This window comes from Macaca fascicularis, chromosome 16, assembly GCF_037993035.2.
Source record: "Macaca fascicularis isolate 582-1 chromosome 16, T2T-MFA8v1.1".
In the NCBI taxonomy this organism is placed as follows: domain Eukaryota; kingdom Metazoa; phylum Chordata; class Mammalia; order Primates; family Cercopithecidae; genus Macaca; species Macaca fascicularis.
Genome location: NC_088390.1, coordinates 1097665 through 1110593, shown reverse-complemented (window position 1 = coordinate 1110593; position 12929 = coordinate 1097665). Strand labels below are relative to the sequence as shown.

The window sequence follows — 12929 nt, the reverse complement described above, 5'->3', positions numbered from 1 at the left end:
TTTGAAAATAGAAATAAACCAACCTTTTGAACTGTAAGGTGTGTGTGGCGGGGGGTGGGGGTGTATTTTTTTTAAAAAAAGGATGGCAGAACACAAAACAAGTGAGATAATTGGTTGGACGGCATCCGTCCGCCTTGCCCTGCCCTGGTGTTCGAGACGGATAGTTGCACGGAGTTCCAAAGTAGAACAGCTTCCCGGGTGCCTGTAGAGACACTGCCACCTCTGTGCCCACAACACCAAACAACCTAGAGGGCCAGCTGTGGTCAGGCCTGAAGCTTTGGGGAGCTGAATTCCTATATGTCAACATCCTGTCTCCCGATCTGCTCTGAGAGAATCCGGCATGGGACGTCCTCTGTGAAGGTTGGCTGGCGTCCAGGAGCAGCCAAGTGTGGCTCCCCGAAGGCTGGAGGCAGAGAAGCCAGGCAGCTCCCTCAGAATACCAGTGACACGAGGGGAAACGAATGTCTTCAGGCCCTGAAGCCAGGCCCTGGTGTGGTCCGGACACTGTCCTCCAGAGAGCAGCCTGGGCTCACTCTGGAGAGCTGGCATCGTCCTTCCCCACGGGCAGTTACTCTCACCGGAGGTAATAATCAATCGCAGCAGAGAAAGCAGCAAAACCTCCACAACCAATGGCCCCAGCCTTTAAGCCAGCTGTCAAACAAACAGAAAGAACACGACCTGTGGTGAGTGACACCTGCTGGCTGAGGAGGCACTCGCGGAGTCTGCACACCCTCAGGTGCCATGAAACAAGCTTAAGCACCGCGAGTCATTCAAGCGATCACCGCTCCGGAAGACATCAGTGAAGCAGTGTATGTGATCTAACCCAGTGTGCTTTATCTAACTACATTTGTTTAGCTTTTCTCCTTCAAAGGGTATTTCTAGTCTTAGGGAAACAGCCCCTCACAGGCAGGAAACTGGTTAAGAGAAGCAGCCCTTGGAATCAAATGAAAGCATATGGCCTTGACCCTGGTTTGTTTATGGAATAAGTTCCTGGGAAGGTGATCAAAGCAGTCCTTGAGACAGCAGCGCTTCTCAGAGAGGCCCTGGCATAGCTGAGCCATGGGACGACCGGCAGAGAAGTTACTTGGTCAGTCATTAATGGTGCCTGAGGAGCAAAACCAGTTTCATGACAGCAAATCATCCTGTCCCTCAGAAGATGAGAAAACCAGCTTTTTGCTCTGGGTAAGTCAGGGCATGACAGATGGAAAGTGGCCCAGTGATAAAACACTGATTCTTCTAGGAAAGTCCAGTCACCAAGGCCCTCCCCCACACTCTGAACGGACATGCCAACAGGGAGAAGTGGCAGCAAATTGTTTTTTTTTTCCTCTTTTTTTTTTTTTTTAGAGCTGATAATCTAATATTTCTAGAATATCTGTACTTAGCATTCAATGGGTAAAAATCAGAATCCCTGAGGGCAGAAAGATATTACTGTTATAATTTCTATCTAGAATTAAAACAGACAATTGTCTAGAATTATTGAGAAAAATGTTGGCCACATGTGGTGGCTCACGCCTGTAATCCCAGCACTTTGGGAGGCTGAGGCAGGCAGATCACAAGGTCAGGAGTTTGAGACCAGGTGAAATCCGGTCTCTACTAAAAAAATACCAAAAAAAAAAAAAACATTAGCCGAGCGTGGTGGCAGTTGCCTGTAATCCCAGCTACCTGGAAGGCTGAGGTAGGGGAATCACCTGAACCCAGGAGGTGGAGGTTGCAGTGAGCCAACATCATGCCACTGCACTCCAGCCTGGGCAACAGAGTGAGATTCGGTCTCTTTAAAACAAAAAGTTACAACTGACAGGGATTCTGCTTGCATCTCGTGGGTAGAGGCCGGGGGTACTGCTAAACATCTCAGAATGCACAAAACAGACCCAATCCCAGCAAAGACTCATCTGGTCGAAAATGTCAATAGTGCCAACAATGAGAAACCCTAATCTAGATCCTAGCGAGTTTCCAAACCCGAGTTAACACAGAAACAAACATGATTTATTTGTCAGAGGGGAAGAAGATCAAGTGTCCCTGGAACACTCGTGTGTTTGGAAATGACAACCTCAGCACGTTGTCCAAGGCCACAAAGGAAAAGCATTCGAGAGCCGTTTACTAACCTCTGAAACCAATGGCTCCTCCAGTGATGCAGCCACTAATGACACTGTTCTTCCAATCCGATTTTCCCCGGTACTGTGGGCGGAGAAGTACATGTTAGAGCCAAAGAAACAAGCCAAGCGGGACCATTAAGGAAGAATACACAGGGTTGCTAGTTAGCTCATTCAGTCCCTACCCAAAGGAAACCTAATCTTTCTCAAAGATACAGTTCATAAGTATACAGCGTGTGTGTGTGTATATATGTATATATACATACTGTGTGTATATATACGTGTGTATATATATAGTATGTGTTCATAGATGCTTCCTGCAGGTGGCACCGGAGTGCTGAAACCAAGTCCAGCATTTGAAATGTAATCAAAATTTCTTCAAGGGGCTCTCCAGTAAGTCTCATGTTTAAAATCATTAGCTACCTTCTAGCCTACAAAAAGTAAAATATAATGCAAGCCCATACTGTAAACACACAAAAAGTCTGCATTAGAGACTATTTTATGGAAGTTCAACCTAGAACGTATCTGATGCTTCTGATCTGCTTTCTAGTAACAACTTTCAAATAACTTTTAAAGAGCAGTTTCTCTTTAAAAGTCATGAAATGGTGGCCCCAGCAAGGATTTCTCAGAAGGCAGAGACACTTACAGATTCTACCAAACACTCAGTACAAGAAAACATGGCTCCCACAATGGCAAAATTTTTGGCATAGGACATTCCTCTCTGCCCCATGTCTTTCAGAACTTCTTTCGCAGTCGGTGTACGGTAAGGATCCTTCGGGTCAAAGCCCACGTTCGTATCGATGCCAGCGGTAAACACCCCAAATGCACCTCCTAAGACAAATCCTAGAAGCAAACACAGAGATGAAGGTGTCTTTGGCATGTTTTCTGGATTACTGTATTGGGATCATCCTGGAAGGGCCATACTTTTGGATGACCACTGGTGCAAAGGACACCCCCCTCTTGCCACTCAAACTCTCCGCTTGCCTGGTGGAGAGTTTTGCACAATCCAGGGTCTGTCTGACTGACATCATCTTCTCTGTCTCCTCTAGGATTTCTTCTTCCCTTCCCTAACATTTCTCAAGATTCCATCTTTAACCCTCTTATTCTCTCTACACTCTCATATGTAAAGTAGTCACCCTCAAGTTCAGCTATCCACTTTGCAAATCACTCTCTTGGCCACTGTGACATTCACAGTAATGCTTTACTGAGCACCACATGCCAGATATGCCACAGCCTCATTCATTCTTCACAATAATCCAGTGAGACAGATGCTATTAGCCTCTCCTTTCTATAGATAAACTGAGGCTCAGAGAGGTTAAGCAACTTCTCCCAAGGCCACACAGCTACCTAATGGCAAATCCCACACTGTTTTCCACATCTGACCTTCCTGAGCCTGCTGGACCTGTCCATGTGGATGCCCTCTCATGGCTTCATGGTCAATATGAGTTCAATACAATCATGGGCACCTCCCCTCCAGACTTTCCTGCCTACAGCTCCTTCCTTCCAGTCATGCCATCTCCAAACACTAGGAGCACCTCTGACGGCTTCTTTACTTCCTCCTATAACCAGTCAGTCATGAAACATGGCAAAATCTTTCATCCTACTTTTGCAAGTCAAGTCCATCCCTGCCTACGTCCACAATTACCACCCCAGTCCGGGGCCTTCATCACTTCAACTGTGGAGCACTATGAAGACCCCATTCATCCTTTCAACAACTCTATCAGTGATTTATTAGGGTCAGGCGGAGTGAGGAGCAAACACCCAGTCCATGCCCTCATGAAGCTTCAGTCTCGCAAACTTCCTCTCTGGCCTTCTCATCTACAGATTTTTCTTTCCTTCACCAGACTCTATCGTAATTCACCATGTTCATTACCTCTTGTTACTCTTTGTAAAAAACATCAACTACTGCCCTAATGCCTGTAAGCGAAACGCCCAAATCTCCCCCCGACTCAACCCCAAACTTGAAATAACATTTCTCCTTTGCCTAAGTGTATTTTCTTCCTTTTTTTTTGAGATGGAGTCTCTGTTGCCAGGCTGGAGTGCAATGGCGTGATCTTGGCTCACTGCAACCTCCACCTCCTGGTTTCAAGCCATTCTTCTGCCTCAGCCTCCCGAGTAGCTGGGATTACAGGCACACACCACCATGCCCAGCTAATTTTTGTATTTTTAGTAGAGACGGGGTTTCACCATGTTGGCTAGGATGGTCTTGACCTCTTGACCTCGTGATCCGCCTGCCTTGGCCTCCCAAAGTGTTGGGATTACAGGCATGAGCCATGTGCCCAGTCCTTTTTTTTTTTTTTTTTTTTTTTTTTTTTTTTTGAGACAGGATCTTGCTCTGTCACCCAGGCTGGAGTGCGGTAACTCAATCACAGCTCACTGCAGCCTCAACCATCTGGGCTCAAGAGATCCTCCTGCCTCAGGCTCCCGAGTAGCTGGGCTCTCAGGTGCATACCAGCTAATTTTTGTATTTTTCGTAGAGATGGGGTTTCGCTATATTGGCCAGGCTGGTCTTGAACTCCTGGGATCAAGCGATCCACCTGCCTCAGCCTCCCAAAGAGCTGGGATTATACAGGAATGAGCCACCGCACCCACTCTGCCTACCTGTATTTTCTCAATCCTTCAAGACGCAGCTCCAGTCTCACCTATGGTCTTACTCAACAACAAAAAAAGACCTTTATTCCTACTTCACTTGTTTTCATTGACATTCTCACTACATTCATTTCTTAAATGTCTTTCATTCTCAGTGAGACTTAAACTCATCTGCAAATGTAGCCAACCTATTTACCCTGCACACAGAAGGAATACCGTACATTCTCAAATCTCCAAAAAGCTTAAGGGAAACGTAGAAGGACAAGTGCAGACTTCGTGTCTCCTTGCTCGCTGCTGTCTAGTCACAGTGGTCTTTCAGTTTTCCAAACCTCAAGCAACCGCTGCCCTAGCGCCGTCTGCATGTGCATTTCCATATGTCTGCATCATTCCTCTGCAGAGTTCCTGCTCGACATTCTTCTCCACATAGTATAATACGGCCCCGTGAAGACCAGGCTCTTGTCTCTCTCCTGGCACGTGATAGTTGCTTAGGAACGATTTGTTGAAGGATTTAAGAGAATGAGCGAATTCAAGGGAATGAACGGATGAATGAAGTCACCCATGTAATCACTTTTTTCTTTTCGAGATGGAGTCTCGCTCTGTCGCCCACGCTGGAGTGCAGTGGCGCGATCTCGGCTCACTGCAACCTCCGCCTCCTGGGCTCAAGCGATTCTCCTGCCTCAGCCTCCGAATAGCTGGGAATACAGGCGCCCACCACCATGCCCGGCTAATTTTTTATATTTCTAGTAGAAACAGGGTTTCACCGTGTGAGCCAGGATGTCATGTAATAACTTTTAGGCCCCAACCACAGCAATTTTCTGATGCAATTTTCATCAAGAAAGCTGAGCTGAGGGGGCAGGAGAGGTGACGTTCACGGAACGAGGTGGGGGTGTGGTCAAGGTCAAGGCCCGCAGTCCCTCGCCTCCCAGGCGCGTGGTCTTCTCTGCAGAGATCCCCACTGCCGTCCAGGCCCTCAGCCTCCCAAGCATCCCACTCGCCCGGCCTCACCTCCCACGCAGGCCAGCGCAGCCTTGAAGGCACAGCTTTCCATCACCTTCTCGATCATCTTCTGCTCCTCACTCTTGGCTGGACTTGGGATCCCGCCCAGGCTCCCAGGCTCCAGGAGTCGGGGCTGACGCTTGTCACCCACCAGGTACTGCAGGAGAAGGCTGTACTGCAGCGGAGCTTCGGCGGAACCCGCTGCCTCAGGGGCCGAAGCCCCGGCATTGGAGGCGGCCGCCGCCATGACAGTCGCTGCCCAAGCAACCCTCGCGTCCTTCCCCCCGCAGCAGATTCGACAAGCGTCACGCTGCGAGCCCTGACACTAGCCACCGTCTGTAACGGCAGATTCGCAGCAAGAGGAAGCCGCGGCCGCAAGAGACGTCGTGCGCGCATCAGCGACAGCGCTATCGTGTTTCCAAAAAGAAAGCCTCTTGTGAAAATGGAATTGGGCTTGAACAGCTTTCCCCATGTCACAGACAAACGAGATTCAGATTCACCAGAAAGCGCCCACACGGTCGGGGCTGCAGCGCGGTGAGTACAGAGATTTGTAGTTCCAATCCGACATCCAACTACATTTCCCAGGAAGCGTTGCGCGTGCTCTCGCGTCTCGGCCCCGCGCGGGGCTCCTACGCGCTGCTGAGGGGAGCGAGGAGCGGCCGCGCGCTCCGGGGCTGCCGTGCTCCGGATCGCCGGGAGGGGGCGCGCGAGCATTCTCGCTGCCCTTTCCGCCTCCTGCTGTCATCGGGCGAGGAGGCGTTAAATCCTGTGGTCCCGGAAGGTGCGGTGAGGGCTGGACGCTTTGTAGACACGCGTGAACGTGTGCTGGAAATGCTTGGACCGGGCGCGGGGGCTCACGCCTGTCTTCCAGCACTTTGGGAGCCGAGAGCGGTGGATCATGAGGTCAGGAGTTCGAGACCAGCCTGACCAACATGGTGAAACCCCATCTCTACTAAAAATACAAAAAAAAAAAAAAAAAAAATTAGCTGGGCATGGTGGTGCACGCCTGTATTCCCAGCTACTTGAGAGGCTGAGGCAGGAGACCCCATCTCTACTAAAAATACAAAAATTAGCCAGATGGTGGCAGGCGCCTGTAATCTCAGTTACTTGGGAGGCTGAGACAGGAGAATCACTTAAACCCGGGAGGTGGAGGTTGCAGTGAGCCAAGATCGCGCCGTCCTGCTCCAGCCTGGGCGACAAGAGCAAGACTCGGTCTAAAAAAAAAAAAAAAAAAAAAAAATCCTAACTTATAGCATTTGCTGACTTGAGTGGTGTCAATATCCCCATAGTGGCTGATTTCAAACTACCAAGCGAGGTCATCAGTCAGAATTGGGAAGACTCACAGCAGTATGTGGTTAGACAATGTTTCTATCACACAGATACAATCTATGGAAATAACCTCAACAGCATAGATAGGAGTACGGTGTAGTAAAACTTTTAGGAGGTGGTGAGTTTTGAGCACACATTACCTGTTTTTAGTGTAATTTGATTATAAATGTATAAAATGTAATTTTTAATAACAACTGTGCTTAACAATCAGCTAAAAAACTGATAATTTATTGCCTTTTAAAAATTATTCTTTTGAGACAGAGTCTTGCTCTGTCACCCAGGCTGGAGTGCCGTGGCACAATCTCGGCTCACTGCAACCTCCACCTCCTGGGTTCAAACAGTTCTCTGCCTCAGGCTCCCCAGTAGCTGGGATTACAGGGACCTGCCACCACACCCGGCTAATTTTTATATTTTTAGTAGAGATGGGATTTCACCATGTTTGCCAGGCTGGTCTTGAACTCCTGACCTCATGATCCACCCCCCTCGGCCTCCCAAAGTGCTGGGACAACAGGCATGAGCCAAGAATGTAATGTTTAATAATAACTGTACTTAACCAGCTCAAAAACTCCTGATAATGTATTGCCTTAATTTTTTTTTTTTTTTTTTTTGAGACGAAGTCTCGCTCTGTCGCCCAGGCTGGAGTGCAGTGGCCGGATCTCAGCTCACTGCAAGCTCCGCCTCCCGGGTTCACGCCATTCTCCTGCCTCAGCCTCCCGAGTAGCTGGGACTACAGGCGCCCGCCACCTCGCCCGGCTAGTTTTTTTGTATTTTTTTAGTAGAGACGGGGTTTCACCGTATTAGCCAGGATGGTCTCGATCTCCTGACCTCCTGATCCGCCCGTCTCGGCCTCCCAAAGTGCTGGGATTACAGGCTTGAGCCACCGCGCCCGGCCGTATTGCCTTAATTTTTAAAATTATTCTTTTGAGACAGAGTCTTGCTCTTGTCACCCAGGTTGGAGTGCCATGGTGCAATCTCGGCTCACTGCAACCTTCACCTCCCAGGTTTGAGCGATTCTCCTGCCTCAGCCTACTGAGTAGCGGGGATTACAGGCACGCGCCACCATGTCTGGCTAATTTTTGTATTTTTAGTAGAGACGGGGTTTCACCATGTTGGTCAGGCTGGTCTTGAACTCCTGATCTCAGGTGATCCACCCACCTTGGCCTCCCAAAGTGCTGGGATTGCAGGCGAGAGTCACCGCTCCTGGTCAGTTAGGGCCTTTTTGTTATTGTTGTTAAACATTTGCCGTTATACCACTGCACTGCAAGCATATTTTGGGAACCAAGAACACGTTCTCCTCTTTGAGGAATCCAGAATCGGGGCCTGGAGGCAGGGAAATTGGGAATGGATTTCTGGTCGTATCCAGGAAAATCCTAGGGGACGTTGGAGGGAGGTTTTCAGTCCCAAGAATGCTAACACTTTGGCATCATTGTGCACTCCTGGTATGAACAAAATGTGGCCTGAGAACACCTCTGGGCATTTAAGCCCACTTTTTGCTAATGGCCCGAAGGCAGTGCCGTAGCAAGCATCTGCTTACTTGGGCCAGGGGCTCTCAGAAGATGTTGATCAAAAAAGATTCCTTTGCTGGGCATGGTGGCTCACACCTGTAATCCCAGCACTTCGGGAGGCTGAGACAGGAAAATTGCTTGAGTCTGGAAGGTTGGGACTGCAGTGGGTCATGATCGTGCCACTGTACTCCAGCATGGTAATGGAACCAGACCCTGTCCAAAAGAAAAAAAAGACTCCTCTAAGTAAACAGTGGTCGTTTTATTCAGAAGGCTGAAACACAATTTCCATCAAGAGCTGCAAAAGGACTGGGGTCTTCCGTAGCCCAGGAGCCTCACAGATATGTGTGAGTTGTAAGAGGAAGTGAAGTGTCCTCTTAAGGACATTGGCCGGGCGTGGGGGCTCACGCCTGTCATTCCAGCACTTTGGGAGGCTGAAGCGGGCGGGTCACAAGGTCAAAAGATAGAGACCAGCCTGGCCAACATGGTGAAACCCCATCTCTACTAAAAATACAAAAATTAGCTGGGCATGGTGGCCGCACACCTGTAGTCCCAGCTACTCGGGAGGCTGAGGGAGGAGAACCGCTTGAACCCACGAGGCGGAGGCTGCAGTGAGCCGAGATGGCACCACTGCACTCCAGCCTGGAGACAGAGCGAGACTCCATCTCAAAAAAAAAAAGTTGGGGGGGGGGGTCTTTGGGTACCTAGAGAAGAAATGGGTGGGACCTAATGAGCGTTACTGGAAGCCATACTTTTGGGACACGTTGCCCCAGATCAGGATGGAATACCCCACCCGGCAAAAATGGAGACCAGACAGCTGCACAGGCTCATGTGGGGGTGGAGTGGCTCTTAGCTTTTCTCTCTGAAGTCACTTTCCCCACAAGAGGACATTTATTGTCTGGGCTGGTGTGACAGATGGGATAAGGCTTGATGCTGCTGGCTGCAGCAGATGGAAACAAGGCAGGGAGCGTGGGGCCTCCAGCCATGAGTCGTGGGGTCCCATGGGCAGCCAGCGATAAACAGCACCCCAGGCTCCGGATGGAGTCCCCCAGGCCCAGCCCTGAGCACCATCGGTCCCCGCCTTCTGTCTCCACAGTGAAGGTCATGTAACAGCATCGTCTGTTCATCTTCATAAATAGAGTATTGGCCAGGCGAGGGCTGGGCTTCCTGCAGGTCCCTGAGACTGCCCCAAACCATCACTGAGAACCAGGTGGTTAAGCTGCTGAGTGCAGAGTTAGTTTCTGACTAAGGTCTGAGGTGGGTGTGTACATTTTGGATTTCCCAGGTGATGCTACTGCTGGTTGGGGACCACATTTTTTTTTTTTTTCTTTTTTCTGAGATGGACTCTCGCTCTGTCGCCCAGGCTGGAGTGCAATGGTGTGATCTCGGCTCACTGCAACCTCCACCTCCCAGCTTTAAGTGATTCTCCTGCCTCAGGCTCCCAACCCCAGCTACGGGCGTGAGCCACCATGCCCAGCTAATTTTTTATATTTTTAGTAGAGACAGAGTTTCACCCTGTTGGCCAGGCTGCTCTTGAACTCCTGACCTCAGGTGATCTGCCCGCCGCAGCCTCCCAAAGTGCTGGGATTACAGGCGTGAGCCACTGTGCTCAGACCCTTGTGAACTTTTGCTAGTAATTCTTTTTTCTTCTCACAACACTCTACCCATGCCCCTCAGTTCTGTCTTTAAAAGATTCCTGCCCTTCAAAACTTACCTTTTCTGATTAATCTAATTGGAAGTAATGTCTTCTCTGAGCCTCTTTTTTTCTGAGACAGGGTCTTTATGGCCCAAACTGGAGTGCAGTGGCACCATCACGGCTCACTGCAGCCTCGACCTCCTGGGCTCAAGGAATCCTCCTACCTCAGCTCCCCCAAGTACCTGGGACCATGGGCGTGTGCCACCATGCTAGGCTAATTTTTAAAACCCTTTTTTATAGAAACTAGTTCTTACTCTATTGCCCAGACTGGTCTTAAACTCCTGGGCTCAAGCAATCCTGCCACCTCAGCCTCCCAAAGTGCTGGGATTACAGGCGTGAGCCATTGCACCCGGCCTTTTAATTAATAGGCTCTTAACTGGTTTTGGGACTCCTACCTTGCTCTTCTCCAAACAATTCACAGAATGATCTTCCCACACAGGACTATGATCGTGCTCCCTGCTCTGAATTTTGCTTCATGCCAGGAGAAAATCTGAACTCAACGTGTTGCTTTTACAACTTGTGCCCAGGAAGACACAGGTGCTTCTGTCCAAGTTTAGCGGGGTTTTTTTTTGTTTTTGTTTTTGTTTTTGTTTTTTTGAGACAGAGTCTTGCTTCTTCACTGAAGCTGTAGTGCAATGGTGAGATCTCGGCTCACTGCAAACTCTGCCTCCCGGGTTCAAGCAATTCTCCTGCCTCAGCCTCCCAAGTAGCTGGGATTACAGGCATGTGCCAGCAGGCTTGGCTAATTTTTGTATTTTTAGTAGAGACAGGGTTTCACCATGTTGGCCAGGATGGTCTTTTTTTTTTTTTTTTTTTTTTTTTGAGACGGAGTCTGGCTCTGTCACCCAGGCTGGAGTGCAGTGGCGCGATCTCGGCTCACTGCAAGCTCTGCCTCCCGGGTGTACGCCATTCTCCTGCCTCAGCCTCCCGAGTAGCTGGGACTACAGGCGCCCGCCACCTCGCCCGGCTAGTTTTTTGTATTTTTTAGTAGAGACGGGGTTTCACCGTGTTAGCCAGGATGGTCTCGATCTCCTGACCTCGTGATCCGCCCGTCTCGGCCTCCCAAAGTGCTGGGATTACAGGCGTGAGCCACCGCGCCCGGCCTGGCCAGGATGGTCTTAAACTCCTGACCTCAAGTGATCTGCCTGTCTCGGCCTCCCAAAGTGCTGGGATTACTGGCGTGAGCCACCATGCCCCACGTAGGAACAAGTTATAATCCTCAGATCTGATCTGAAAAGTGTTGGAAGCAGATAGAAAAATGCATAATGTTTTCTCTAGCACCTTACGCTTCTACAAGGAAGTCAGAAAAGAGTTAGGAAACTTGTTTAGGAAGTGGAGACTAATGGCCAGGCATGGTGGCTCATGCCTGTAATCCCAGCACTTTGGAAGGTAAGGCAGGAGGATCACTTGAACCCACGAGTTCGAGACCAGCCTTGGTCACATAGTGAGACTGTGTCTCTACAAAAAAATACAAAAATTAGGCCGGGCGCGGTGGCTCACACCTGTAATCCCAGCACTTTGGGAGGCCAAGGGGAGCAGATCATGAGGTCAGAAGATCGAGACCATCCTGGCTAACATGGTGAAACCCTGTCTCTACTAAAAAATACAAAAAATTAGCTGGGCGTGGTGGCGGGCGCCTGTAGTCCCAGCTACTCGGGAGGCTGAAGCAGGAGACTGGCGTGTCCCGGGAGGTGGAGCTTGCAGTGAGCCAAGATTGCGCCACTGCACTCCAGCCTGGGTGACAGAGCGAGACTCCATCTCAAAAAGAAAAAAAAAAAAAAAATTAGCTGGGCATGGTGACAGGTGCCTGTAGTCCCAGCTACTTGGGAGGCTGAGGTGGGAGGATTGTTTGAGCCCGGGAGCTCGAGGCTTCAGTGAGCCATCATCGTACCATTGCACTCCAGCCTGGGTGACAGAGTGAGAACTATCTCGAAAAAGAAAAAAAAAAAACCCAGACACCAGACTTGTCCTGCTTTGCTAAGGGATAAAAGGAATAATAGAAAGAATAATAAATAATGGTGGCTTCCCACAGTTACAGGTCAAGTTGGTGCCAGAAAGATCTGCACCACACGTCTGCCATAGCTCTTTCTTCATCTTGATCCTTGTCAGATCTCACCTCCATATTCTGCTTTATGTACTTCTCTATCAAGTAATTTTCTTTATTAGTGGATCTGTCACAAAATACGAACTTTTTAAAAAGGAAAATATAAAACAGACATTAAAACTTGTAATACAGGCCGGGCGCAGTGGCTCACACCTGTAATTCCAGCACTTTGGGAGGCCGAGGTAGGCGGATCACCTGAGGTCAGGAGTTCAAGACCTGCCTGGCCAACATGGTGAAACCCTGTCTCTACTAAAAATGCAAAAATTAGCCGGGCGTGGCGGTACACACCTGTAATCCCAGCTACTAGAAAGGCAGGAGAATCGCTTGAATGCGGGAGGCAGAGGTTGTAGTGAGCCGAGATCGTGCCACTGCACTCCAACCTGGGTGGCAGAGTGAGACTCCGTCCCAAAAAAAAAAAAAAAAAAAAATTGTTAATACAGCATTAATCTGCAAGTGAAATCTTTTACAGGCAACTCCCAAGTAAATGGGATAAATTTTTCGTTTGCATCCATTTTGATTCAGATTTTGTGGAATCAATTATTTGCTGAATGAACTGGACTGAGAAAACGTCTATCATCCAAATGTTCGTTTTCTGCTAACATTTTGTAGAAATAACAGCTTTG

General features: G+C 49.2%; 2 protein-coding genes across 2 annotated transcripts in view; one reads left to right on the top strand and one right to left on the bottom strand.

The window, feature by feature from the left end:
• Positions 1-39: 39 nt before the first annotated feature.
• Positions 40-5947, bottom strand: TIMM22 (translocase of inner mitochondrial membrane 22). Its single transcript, XM_005582422.5, has 4 exons — positions 5685-5947; positions 2737-2933; positions 2103-2175; positions 40-651 (listed from the first exon to the last, which is right to left on the bottom strand). The coding sequence occupies exons 1-4, from the start codon at positions 5920-5922 to the stop codon at positions 575-577; spliced, it is 585 nt and encodes a 194-aa protein (XP_005582479.1). The 5' UTR covers positions 5923-5947; the 3' UTR covers positions 40-574.
• An 80-nt stretch (positions 5948-6027) lies between these two features.
• NXN (nucleoredoxin) overlaps positions 6028-12929 on the top strand; it is a 191103-nt gene continuing 184201 nt past the window's right edge. The window contains exon 1 of the mRNA XM_074018146.1: positions 6028-6209. The gene's annotated coding sequence lies outside the window, so the exon portion shown is untranslated. The remainder of the gene's footprint in view (positions 6210-12929) is intronic.

What these genes read in the sequence shown, in the direction of transcription:
- TIMM22 (XM_005582422.5), bottom strand. Translation starts at nt 5,922, where the DNA reads ATGGCGGCGGCCGCCTCCAATGCCGGGGCTTCGGCCCCTGAGGCAGCG. An exon ending in CTGAGTGTTTGGTAGAATCT is followed by an intron (nt 2,176 to 2,736) that starts GTAAGTGTCTCT and finishes CTCCGCCCACAG; the next exon opens with TACCGGGGAAAATCGGATTG. An exon ending in AGGAGCCATTGGTTTCAGAG is followed by an intron (nt 652 to 2,102) that starts GTTAGTAAACGG and finishes TTTGTTTGACAG; the next exon opens with CTGGCTTAAAGGCTGGGGCC.